The 13,533-nt window shown below is 44.5% G+C and overlaps 1 protein-coding gene across 1 annotated transcript in view; it reads right to left on the reverse strand.

Annotated features, from left to right (window-relative positions):
• Nucleotides 1–13,533, reverse strand: part of LOC134571747 (multidrug resistance-associated protein 1-like) — a 155,040-nt gene that overhangs the window by 16,266 nt on the left and 125,241 nt on the right. The window contains exons 23-25 of the mRNA XM_063430316.1: nt 9,939–10,249; nt 9,624–9,823; nt 3,422–3,548 (exon numbers count right to left, since the gene is read on the reverse strand). Coding sequence (XP_063286386.1) covers nt 3,422–3,548; nt 9,624–9,823; nt 9,939–10,249 — 638 coding nt within the window. The remainder of the gene's footprint in view (nt 1–3,421; nt 3,549–9,623; nt 9,824–9,938; nt 10,250–13,533) is intronic.

A 13,533-nucleotide genomic window follows, 5' to 3' on the forward strand; every position in this document is an offset into this window, starting at 1 on the left:
CCCAAAAAGAAACTTTGTTGACAATGTGCGCTTTCCATTTTAAGAATAGATACGCACAATCTCACACTGAGGGGGAGAGTGCTGCTTGGAGATAAGAAACCCTTAGACAGAGAATATACTATAGTAGATATGTATTGGTTTGCGCATCTGGCATCTTTACTCACTGGTAACACTGTGCACTATTTAGCACATGACTCACTTTCTACTTTTTTCTCTTTGTTCCTCATACTATCTATTTATTTATTTATTTATATCTGTTTTTATTGTATCCCTGCTTATTACTTTTATATATACTCTACAGATATTTATGTTGCCAATTACAATTTCTACACATTGTATCAGGGACTGAGAGGAGCTACACTGAAACTTTATAACAGGGACTTTAACCCCTTAAGGACACATGACATGTGTGACATGTCATGATTCCCTTTTATTCCAGAAGATTGGTCCTTAAGGGGTTAAAGGAACACTATAGGGTCAATAACACTAACATGTATTCCTGACCCTATAGAGTTAAAACAACCATCTAACCCTCTTGCCCCCCCCCCCCCCCCTAATTATTGCAATATCTTACCTTTATTGCAGTCTGCTGCTGGCTCTGCCCCTGATCTGCCTGCTTGGCTGACATCATCAGAAGTGCTGATCAAAAGCCAATCGCAATGCTTTCAAATTGGATTGGCTGAGCTTGTCAAGGAGGCAGAGATGCATTGAATCACCTGGGCACTAGCCCAAATCCATGCATATTTAAATAAATGGAGGTTATTTAGTAACTTCAGTGACCATTAGATGTAAGCCCACCTGCCATGTGGTCCTACACTAACAATTCACCTTGCTTCAGTGGCGTACACATGACCCATGGGGCCCCGGTGCGAAAATTGATCCGTGGGCCCCCCCCCAACCCCCCGCGCTTACTCTGGCGGACCGGGGCCGCAACACATTGCGGCGGGCACCTGGTTGCAGGGCTGCGAAGCCTGCGACCGCGGTATGTACGCCAGTGCATACAGATGCACACACTTAAAGGACCACTACAGACACCCAGATCACATCAGCTCAATGAAGTGGTCTGGGTGTCAGGTCCCTCTGGTTTTAACCCTGCAGCTGAAAACATAGCAGTTTCAGAGAAACTGCTATGTTTCACTGAGGGTTAATCCAGCCTCTAGTGGCTGTCTCACTGACAGCCGCTAGAGGCGCTTCCGCGATTCTAAGACACTGAACGTCCATAGAAAAGCATTGAGTAATGCTTTCCTATGGGCGGTTTGAATGCGTGCGCGGCTCTTGCCACGCATGCGCATTCGGAGCTGAGAGGCGGAGGGTTCCCCTGCGCCAAGGGAGTCCGGCGCTGGAGAAAGGTAAGTGCTGAAGACACACACACACTCTCACGAACAGACGCATACACACTAGCCAACAGACACACACATTTACTGACAGAGACACACTCAGCGACAGACATACATACACACTCACTTACAAAACATACACTCTCACTGACAAACACACACTCACTAACAGACATCAAACAGACTCACTAACACACACACAAACACACTCAGTAACAGACACACACAGTAACACAATCACTGACACTCACTAGCAGACACACACTCACTCACACTAGCAGACACACACACTCTAACACACACACAAACACACACACACAGTAACACACTCACTGACACTCACTAGCAGACACAAACACTAACACACTCACTGACACTCACTAGCAGACACAAACACTAACACACTCACTGACACTCACTAGCAGACACAAACACTAACACACTCACTGACACTCACTAGCAGACACAAACACTAACACACACACTCACACTAACACACACTAACACTCACACTAACACACACTAACACTCACACTTACACACACTCACACTAACACTAACACACACTAACACTAACACACACTAACACACACACACACACACACTAACGTTTTTTTGTATTTAATCCCCCCAGCCTCCTTACCTTTTGGAGTGCTGAGGGGATTCCCTGGGGTCCAGTGGTGCTGCTGGGCTCCTGGGGGTCCGGTCACCCGGCGGGCAGTCAGGCTGGCGTGCGTGCGAGGGAACACTCTCCCCTGAGTGCTTCCTCTTCAGCTCCCTCGCGCGTCGCGTACTGATACCGGCGCCGGAAGATGACGTCATCTTCCGGCGCCGGCATCCCTACGCGGTGCGCGAGGGAGCTGAAGAGGAAGCACTCAGGGGAGAGTGCTCCCTCGCGCGCGCGCAGGACCGGCCAGCCGGGTGGCAGCAGGGCCAGCCTCGGGGGGCCCCGGAGGTGGCCGGCTCTAGGGCCCCCCAGGAGAAGAGGCTGGCCCAGTGGCTACATACCGGGTCGCAGGGGCGGCCGGGCCCCCTGGTGGGCCGGGCCCGGTCGCAGCCGCGACCCCTGCGACCCTGGTATGTACGCCACTGCCTTGCTTCCTTCAGCTTCAGGCAAATAAATCTCCAATGAGACAGAGAGGTCTATTTTTCTAAACCCCTACATATTGACCCTTAATAGGGAACACACAGGATAGGCTGCAGCACTGTAACATGGCTTTGTGATACAAACACACTTTTTGCCTGAAGCTGAAGCAAGCAAGGCGACCACCCTGACCTGCTTAATAGTACATACACAGCAGGTAAGAGTACATGCACAGAGTGCATTTTCTTTTGTATCACACAGCCATGTTGCAATGCTGCCAACCATCCCATGTGTTCCCTAGTCTCTACGTATCCAGTCAATGCTGCTCTCCTTCACCTGAGACTGACAACATGAAATAAAAACTGGGGTAAATGGAGGAGAGCTAAAAATAAGGGGAAACAGCTGGGATCAGTGGATAGAAAGACAGAGTGAAAACATGGCAGGTAAAAGTGGATAAATTAAAGTGTAGTGAAATATGGCAGGTGGGTGTAAGAGTTATCAAAGCCATCGTGTTTTCCAGGATAGGTATCACTGAATGTTGTACAGGCAACAAATAGAAAATAAAGTCATCCATCAAGGAGTAATCCTGCAGCATATGAATTCCAGCTACAGTATTTTGATAGTACATACAACAGGGCTGCATTTAATGTGCCACTCATGATAGGCTAAATACCTCTCTGTAATGGCACAAGTGAGAGGGTAAGTGTATATGAGATCTAAGAGAGAGATTCAGTGAAAGACAAGCTATTTGAGCTGCTGTCCATTCTACAACTCTTATTTTTTGCCATCTTGCACATGAGGGACATTTATGGCCTCTAAAACCAAGATTGATGAAACCTCAAACATTTGTGTGCACTGCCTAGAATTTGGGCCCCACGTGTTTAAAACTACTTTATTTGAGACAGTTGTAATTAAAATGATTTTTTGGGTTAATGATTCTATGACAAGTTAATTCTGAAAAACGGCCCCTCAAGCAATCCTAAATGATCAAATTAGTTACCTGTAATGCATAGGAGACTGAAAGGCCTACCAATCCAGGGCTCAGTGTATACCTGGAGATCACAGCAAACAGAGAGGCAAACAGGACTATGCAGTTCCCGACAAACTCCAGCCTGATAGCCAACCACCTGTAAACCACATGATAATTCACTTAACAGCTCACTGTAGAACATGTAGCAAAAGGTGACAAATAGAAATACAGAAATAAAGTATTAAGAAAAACATATGCAAGAGACATTTAAATAAATGCAAGATACACAGAGCACAGGCAACATTCACTTCAGTTATTTTTCTGCACTCCTAAAGATCTCGGCGTAGCAAGTGAAACGTCCATGGAGTGCCTGTTCTATTTCACTTATTCACTCTTCTCCCTTATGTGTATCAGGCACTTTATCGATTTATATGAAGCTAGAGGCTTGGGACAGCCGGTTGTTCACGGAGAGTGCATTGGTCCATCTGGGACATAGCTTTTGAACCCCTGATTTATTGTGGTTGATTTTATGCCGCATACCCCTCTCAGTTATTATACAAGCTGAGCATTACCCCCTAGTGGTAAAATATGGGTGTTACACCTGCTCATTTTATATTGGGAAATGTACTAATTAGACTACAGCATATTTGATTCCTGACTGCAGCCATACAGTACCCTGGTTTTTCTGTGGCTGAACTGGTGTTGTATACCCCTCATTTATTATATTTTAGTATTATTCCCTAGTGGTTAACTGTGTGTATTACAACTATGCACTATATTTTTGACAACTTCGCTCACTTGTTCTCTGCTGGAGCCTTCAAGTACAACATTACAGAGACTATGTTATTGGTGTCTAGGACATTAAGGGGAGTGTTTTTAGGGTTATGGGGAAGCTTGGGTCGGCTCGTCATGTGCAGGCTGTTGGGTGGCTTCGGTATGGGGCAACATGTTACTTTAATTATACAGACTCTGGGTACTCTAGGGCTGGGAGTTTGCGTGCGGAGGCCATTTAAAAAAATAAAAAAGAAAGAAAGGAGACAGATTAAGACTAGAAGGAAACCAAAATGGTTAGAGATGTGTTGGCGTGTAATTTTTGCGTGGGCTAGGCTAGTACCCACAGTATAACCTGGTAGGTTGTGCGCACGTCTTGGGCTTTTGGATAGTAGACTGGGCAATATTTTACGCCCCTGGGTATAGCTTGGGTGGCAGGCTGGTCATCCAAGGTACAGAGGCGGAGGGGTTGAGTAGCTTTGGGAGTCGGGCCTTAAGGACCCTCAACGGTGCTGAAAGGACTTTGTGTAAGTCAGGTGCCTTTTAAATATATATAGATATTTTTTTTTCAATTCTTTATTTTTTGAGGTGCAAATAGCATCATATTGTAGCATCGACATGTTATAAACAACTCATCAAAACATTTCAAGTAAAGTTCCAGTAACATGTTATAAGAAGCTGCACCATTTTTTTTGGAATCATGAAAAGGATTATGCATGCTGACATTACATGACTGGTATAGCAGTTGAGGAATATATACAGGGAGTGCAGAATTATTAGGCAAGTTGTATTTTTGAGGATTAATTTTATTATTGAACAACAACCATGTTCTCAATGAACCCAAAAAACTCATTAATATGAAAGCTGAATATTTTTGGAAGTAGTTTTTAGTTTGTTTTTAGTTTTAGCTATTTTAGGGGGATATCTGTGTGTGCAGGTGACTATTACTGTGCATAATTATTAGGCAACTTAACAAAAAACAAATATATACCCATTTCAATTATTTATTTTTACCAGTGAAACCAATATAACATCTCAACATTCACAAATATACATTTCTGACATTCAAAAACAAAACAAAAACAAATCAGTGACCAATATAGCCACCTTTCTTTGTAAGGACACTCAAAAGCCTGCCATCCATGGATTCTGTCAGTGTTTTGATCTGTTCACCATCAACATTGCGTGCAGCAGCAACCACAGCCTCCCAGACACTGTTCAGAGAGGTGTACTGTTTTCCCTCCTTGTAAATCTCACATTTGATGATGGACCACAGGTTCTCAATGGGGTTCAGATCAGGTGAACAAGGAGGCCATGTCATTAGATTTTCTTCTTTTATACCCTTTCTTGCCAGCCACGCTGTGGAGTACTTGGACGCGTGTGATGGAGCATTGTCCTGCATGAAAATCATGTTTTTCTTGAAGGGTGCAGACTTCTTCCTGTACCACTGCTTGAAGAAGGTGTCTTCCAGAAACTGGGAGTTGAGCTTGACTCCATCCACAACCCGAAAAGGCCCCACAAGCTCATCTTTGATGATACCAGCCCAAACCAGTACTCCACCTCCACCTTATTGGCGTCTGAGTCGGACTGGAGCTCTCTGCCCTTTACCAATCCATCCATCTGGCCCATCAAGACTCACTCTCATTTCATCAGTCTATAAAACCTTAGAAAAATCAGTCTTGAGATATTTCTTGGCCCAGTCTTGACGTTTCAGCTTGTGTGTCTTGTTCAGTGGTGGTCGTCTTTCAGCCTTTCTTACCTTGGCCATGTCTCTGAGTATTGCACACCTTGTGCTTTCGGGCACTCCAGTGATGTTGCAGCTCTGAAATATGGCCAAACTGGTGGCAAGTGGCATCTTGGCAGCTGCACGCTTGACTTTTCTCAGTTCATGGGCAGTTATTTTGCGCCTTGGTTTCTCCACACGCTTCTTGCGACCCTGTTGACTATTTTGAATGAAACGCTTGATTGTTCGATGATCACGCTTCAGAAGCTTTGCAATTTTAAGAGTGCTGCATCCCTCTGCAAGATATCTCACTATTTTTGACTTTTCTGAGCCTGTCAAGTCCTTCTTTTGACCCATTTTGCCAAAGGAAAGGAAGTTGCCTAATAATTATGCACACCTGATATAGGGTGTTGATGTCATTAGACCACACCCCTTCTCATTACAGAGATGCACATCACCTAATATGCTTAATTGGTAGTAGGCTTTCGAGCCTATACAGCTTGGAGTAAGACAACATGCATAAAGAGGATGATGTGGTCAAAATACTCATTTGCCTAATAATTCTGCACACAGTGTATGCTACCAACATATGGTTTTTGAAAACATTTGAGGCTTGCATATGCTTAGGGTGTACGACATTTCGAACATGTAAGGTGCACATCACTGATGTTACATACGTTTAAAAACTTGTTAGGAGTATATATGCTGATAAAGCATGACTTTAAAAACATTTAAGGAATGCAGTTGCTGATGATACTTAACTCAGAAGCTTTTAAGGATTATACATGCTAATAATATGCTGCTTTATGAACAGGTAAGGAGTATCTGTGCTGTTAGTACATGCCTATAGAAACATTTACAAAGAAACTAAAGAACGTATGCAAGGCGTATATATGTTGATAAAACACGAGTTGAAGCACAGTTGAAGATTATATATGCCAATAATACCTGACTGTAAGATCATGTGTGGGTTCTAGATGGTGATAGCTTATGGTTTGAGGACATTTAAGGGTTAAGTATGTCGACAATGTACGACCTTAAACATGTGAGGATTACCTTTGCTGGTGCTACTGGGCTGTAGTAACATTTAAGGAGTACGTATGCTGCTAATGTTTGATATTGGGAACATTGTAGGAGTACGTATGCTAACATACAACTCCGGGACATTTAAGGACTAGATATGCTGATAACAGGCAGCGTTTAAAAACATTTTAGGAGTACCTTTGTGTAGGGGTACGTGTGCTGATATAAGTATTATTATGGTCTATCTTGGTCGTATTGGTGATTGTGATTGCTATATATGTTGTAGGGTGTTGCTCATTAACCCCTGAGCGGGGGGTAGGAGGGGTGCCACCGGCTAAGGTGTTATAGAGGCCGGCATGATGCTGTCGGGAGCAAACGATTAAACTGAAGGGTTCAACGCTAAACTAAACATATGGGCAACTAGAGGGTACAACTATGCGGTTCTGTCTGCGACTTTCTCGCCACCAAGTGTCCCCTGCGGTTTCAGCCTGTGTCGGTCCCAGCTCGGGGGATAAACGGAACAATTGTGGAAACGTCCCAAGTGTCTGTGTGTCCCAAGTTGGTTGTCTCCGGCCGGGCTATACCCAGCTTTTGCAGGAAAGCTGTTGCGTGACACGTTGGAGGGATCTTCTCCAGGTAAGGGTGGAGCGGCATAGGTCCTGCAGGAAATGGAGCTGCATATCTTCGAAGAGGTAAGGTGCGTTGTTTCTAGTCTCTCGTTGGACTGCCAACTTGTCTCTGAGCATAAGGAAACGTACCATCATGTCTCGAGGTACCCCAGCCGGGGCTCTAGCTGATGTGGCTTGTCTGTAGCAGCCATCCAATTGTATGTTTTTGGCTACCCATTGTTGCAATAGGGCTGCGAATAGGCGGCGTAGAAAATGCGGCAGTTCTCGGTCGTCGACTGACTCCGCAATGCCTCTAATTCTGAGGTTTGTGCGCCTTCTCGCGTCTTCCATCGCCTCCATTTGGAGTTGGGCGGCATGTTGTGCAGTCTGGAGTTGCAGGATCTGCTCTGCTTCGCGTGTTTGGCGTTGGGCTATGGAGGAGACAGACTTCTCTGCATTTTGCACTCTGGCCTTGACCATAGAAATGTCCTCCCTGATGATGTCTAGGTCTGCTTTAAAGAAGGCTCTGATGTTGTTCATCAGGGCTTGAATGTCTTCCTTCAGCGAGGATACTTTTGAGCCCTCCGATCTCGGGAATTAGTCTGGGGCATTGAGAATTTCCTCTTCGGAGGAGGGGCAGGTTGAGACCGCTGGCGACGTCATTTTGGGCCTAGGCCACGGTTGCTGCAGCAGGTCGCAAATGCTTCTGGAGCCTTCCCCGCGAGGGTTCTGAGTTTTTTTGCCTTCTTGCCCATCTCGGGAGTTGTTGGGCCCGGTCCCCAGTGGTGTGAGGGTAAGAAGTCGCCTGTAAGCGTGTATTTGCCGTATGTGTAACGGGAGCTTGTCCGACATGCGTCTGCTCCCTTCAGTGTCCCGGCCACGCCCCCCCTTTTAAATATATTTAATAAAGGTTATTATATTGGATTTTCTTTCTGTATAATTCCACTTTGAGGATTAACTTCTCATGTTGAAGGGCTTAAAACCACTTGGTTGAGTGGACAATGGTAGACTCTAGAAACTATTTATTTTTTACATTTTTATATTGTTGTTATTTTTAAATCTCCAAAATATTTCACTCGGATGTACAATAGGTAGACGAATACCATAATCCAACAATACACATTGGATGTACAAAGGTGGTAAAGGTCAAGCGCAAACAAACGTACAGTTCAAGTAAAGTGTGATCTATTTACAAAACACGTGAAAGTAAAATGTATTCTATAAACAGTAAAAATGGGTTATTAGGAGTTTAAACAATAAAATGAGAGCTATGAACATTAAAGACAAAGTTGAAAGACAGAGGTAAATCAGGTTAGTGAGGGGTGAGGATAATAAAAACAAAATAAAACGAATCATTTTTAGTGATTATTTTAAGGGAATGGTGACAGAGGGGGAACCTCGTAGAGCAGGGAAAGGAGTTCTATTTCAAAAAGAGAAGTTTTGAAGGCGAGTCAGCTATAAAAGTATACATAGAGGACAGGCACAGGTCTTTCTCAGAGAAGAGGGGCCTGGATGGCACATTTATTATCACGGATAAGTAGAAAAGAGTAATGATATGAAGCTTTAACCCCTTAAGGACACATGACATGTGTGACATGTCATGATTCCCTTTTATTCCAGAAGTTTGGTCCTTAAAGGGTTAAACGTAAGCACTAGGATTCTAAACTGAATGCTAAATCTCATAGGAAGCCAAAATAAAGACTGGCAGGAGGGTGAGGTGTGGGAGCTCAGAAGACCACAATCAAAACCCAACAAGGATGACATTATTATTAACTTGTGCCAGTATGACATGGCCAGCTTACTTTTCATTTGCAAGTCTATAAACCCCTGCAATCCTTAAATGAGTGGGACACAGCATTTTGATAGAGGATCGTTAAAGACTGGATTGTTTTGATGGAATGCAATCTGGCAGTGAATAAGACTAACAATGTGTTCATACATGATCACCGACATACCAAGGGAGCTCTGGAGTGCTGTGATATAGGGCTGATATTCTTAACAAGTTTTTTTTGAAAGAGGAAAGGATTTATTTACTCTGTTGAACCTTTGTGGTTTTATTTAAATCAAAAATGTGTCAATCAGATCACATTCCAGTGACTAAATATACCTGTTTGAGACAATGCTGGGATAGTAAGCTCTCTGATTTTCATCCACTCTGTAGTCGTTGATATTAATGAATTGCTTCTGCTCCCCAAAGGCTCGAATGACACTGGCTCCTAAAAGGGTCTCATTGAAATGAGAATAAACTGGAGATCGGCTGACAGATTCCAATCGTTTCAGTTGCCGCGATGTAGCCACGTAAAACCTCTAAAATTAACAAAACAAATACCAAATATGTAATTTACTACTGAAAACTTTCCCACCTAAACCAGACAATACTGCACAGGTAAATTAGTTATCGCATTAAGAATGTTTGTTTTACCTGCACAAAGAAGTAAATGAGACCGAGTGGTGGGATTATTACAGCAGCAATGGGCGTTGCAATCAGAATTACAATACATGCTCCGATGACATTGAATAAAGATCCCATGAACATCTTAATTATCTGAGGAATCGTAGAATCAATTGTGTCCATCTCCTTTGAAAACCGATTCACAAGATTCCCACTTGGGGTACGTTCAAAAAAGCTCATGGGAAATCGAAGGACATTATACAACAGGTCCAAGTGGAGATAGCGGGATGCAAGCACCCCTCCTAAGGACACGCTAGTGGAATATCCGAAGACAGCAAAACCTGTAGTGTGCAGAAAGCAAGACAGACGGATCATTCATGGTGAGAACAAAAATGGAAGCACAGTATGGGGCAAGAAGTGGTCTTAAAATAGTATGAAGAAAATAACAAAAATGATCAGGCCACAGGTGGGTTGAGTTATTTGGTCATAACCCGAGCAGTGATATAAACACTTGTGCTATAAAACCTACAGAAATGTGGATTGAAAAGCTAAAAAAGTGAATGCAGACTATGCTCATTTGCATGTTCTGCAAGGCATTCTGGGAGACTGGTCTGGTCCGTATGAAATATTTTTCTAAAAACGCAAATGTTTGTAATTTAAATTTTTACTTGCAACACTGTGCATGTGCAGTATCCATGATTTTATGCTTGCCCACCTTCATATATGCTTGTAGCCATGACCAATTTAAAATAAAAATAAAAATAAAATAAAAAGTTAATGGAGATATTTATACAAATATATTCGGGGCCAGTACAAACCATTATCTGGAAATCTATTAATAAACAGGGCTATACATAGGACACGAGGTCACGCATTTAGACTGGAAGAAAGGAGATTTCATCTAAGGCAAAGAAAAGTGTTTTTTTTACAGTAAGAGCAATAGGAACATGGAATTTTCTGCCTGAAGAGGTGGTTTTGTCAGAGTCCATACAGATGTTTAAAAAGCAATTGGATAAATACTTGCAAAAACATAACATACAGGGATATAATTTCTAATTAGTGGGGTAAAAGCTGCTTGATCCAAGGAGACATCTGACTGCTATTTTGGGGTCAGGAAGGAATTTTTTCCTAGTTTGTTTCCAAACTTTAAGTGCTTCAGACTGGGTTTTTTGCTTTCTTTTGGATCAACAGCAGTGGCGTACACACAACCCATGGGGCCCCGGTGCGAAAACTGATCCGTGGGCCCCCCCGCGCGCTTACTCTGTGCGGGCTGGGGCCGCAACACATGGCGGCGGGCACCGGGTCGCAGGGCTGCGACCTGTGTGACCGCGGTATGTACGCCAGTGCATGCATAAACACATACACTTAAAGGACCACTACAGACACCCAGATCACATCAGCTCAATGAAGTGGTCTGGGTGCCAGGTCTCTAGTTTTAACCCTGCAGCTGAAAACATAGCCGTTTCAGAGAAACGGCTATGTTTCACTGAGGGTTAATCCAGCCTCTAGCGGCTGTCTCGTTGACAGCCGCTAGAGGATTTTCTGCGACTCTCACTGTGAAAATCACAGTGAGAAGACGCTGAACGTCCATAGGAAAGCATTGAATAATGCTTTCCTATGGGCGGTTTGAATGCACGCGTGGCTCTTGCCACGCATGCGCATTCGGAGCTGAGAGGCGGATCGGGGCGGAGAGATTCCCAGCGCCAAGGGAGTCTGGCGCTGGAGAAAGGTAAGTGCTTAAGACACACACACTCTCATGAACACATTTACTGACAGACACACATACACACTCACTAACAGATGCACACAAACATGCTCACACTCACACTCACAAACACACACTAACATACACTCACACTCACAAACACACACTAACATACAAACATACACTCACACTCACAAACACACACTAACATACAAACATACACTCACACTCACAAACACACACACATACAAACATACACTCACACTCACAAACACACACACATACAAACATACACTCACACTCACACTCACACTCACACACAAACACACACACACAAACACACAAACACACAAACACACAAACACACACTCACACACACTCACACACACTCACACACACTCACACACACTCACACACACTCACACACACTCACACACACTCACACACACTCACACACACTCACACACACTCACACACACTCACATACACTCACACACTAACATACACTCACACACTAACATACACTCACATACACTCACACACTAACATACACTCACACACTCACACACTCACACACTCACACACTCACACACTCACACACTCACACACTAACATACACTCACACACTAACATACACTCACACACACTAACATACACTCACACACACTAACATACACTCACACACACTAACATACACTCACACACACCAACATACACTCACACACACCAACATACACTCACACACACTAACATACACTCACACACACTAACATACACTCACACTCACACACACACACACTAACACACACTCACAAACACACACTAACACTCACAAACACACACTAACACACACTAACACACACTCACACACTCACACACTCACTCACACACACTAACATACACTCACACACACTAACATACACTCACACACACTAACATACACACACACACACTAACATACACTCACACTCACTAACATACACTCACACTCACTAACATACACTCACACTCACTAACATACACTCACACTCACTAACATACACTCACACTCACTAACATACACTCACACTCACAAACACACACACTCACTAACACTAACATACACTAACACTCACAAACACATTTTTTTTTAAAATCCCCCCAGCCTCCTTACCTGTGGGAGAGCTGAGGGGATTCCCTGGGGTCCAGTGGTGCTGCTGGGCTCCTGGGGGGCCGGTCACCCGGCGAGCAGTCAGGCTTGCCGGACCTGCGGGCGCGCGAGGGAGCACTGTCTCCTGTGTGCTTCCTCTTCAGCTCCCTCGCGCGCCGCACTGATACCGGAGCCGGAAGATGACGTCATCTTCCGGCTCCGGTATCAGTGCGGTGCGCGAGGGAGCTGAAGAGGAAGCATCTAGGAGACAGTGCTCCCTCGCGCGCCTGCAGGACCGGCCAGCCGGGTGACAGCAGGCCAGCCTCGGGGGGCCCTGAGGTGGCCGGCTCTTGGGCCCCCCAGGAGAAGAGGCTGGCCCAGTGACATACATACCGGGGTCGCAGGGCGGCCGGGCCCCCTGGTGGGCCGGGCCCGGTCGCAGCCGCGACCCCTGCGACCCCGGTATGTACGCCACTGATCAACAGCAAAAATATATGTGAGGAAGGCTGAACTTGATGGACGCAAGTCTCTTTTCAGCTATGCAACTATGGAATATATATATATATATATATATATATATGTATATATGTAACTTCGCTTTATTCACTATACCTATGAAGTCCCTGGAGTGCTACTTTCTACTGTTTTGTTCTATTATTATTGCCAACAATAAATATTATTGCACAAGAGGTTTCTGCTCTGCTCCTGTCCTCCCGCCCCACCACCTGCTCCCTCGATCCTATTCCCTCGCATCTCATCCGCACTTTGTCTCACTCTCTTGCTCTACCTCT

This window comes from Pelobates fuscus, chromosome 8 (genome assembly GCF_036172605.1).
Source record: "Pelobates fuscus isolate aPelFus1 chromosome 8, aPelFus1.pri, whole genome shotgun sequence".
Classification (NCBI taxonomy): Eukaryota; Metazoa; Chordata; class Amphibia; order Anura; family Pelobatidae; genus Pelobates; species Pelobates fuscus.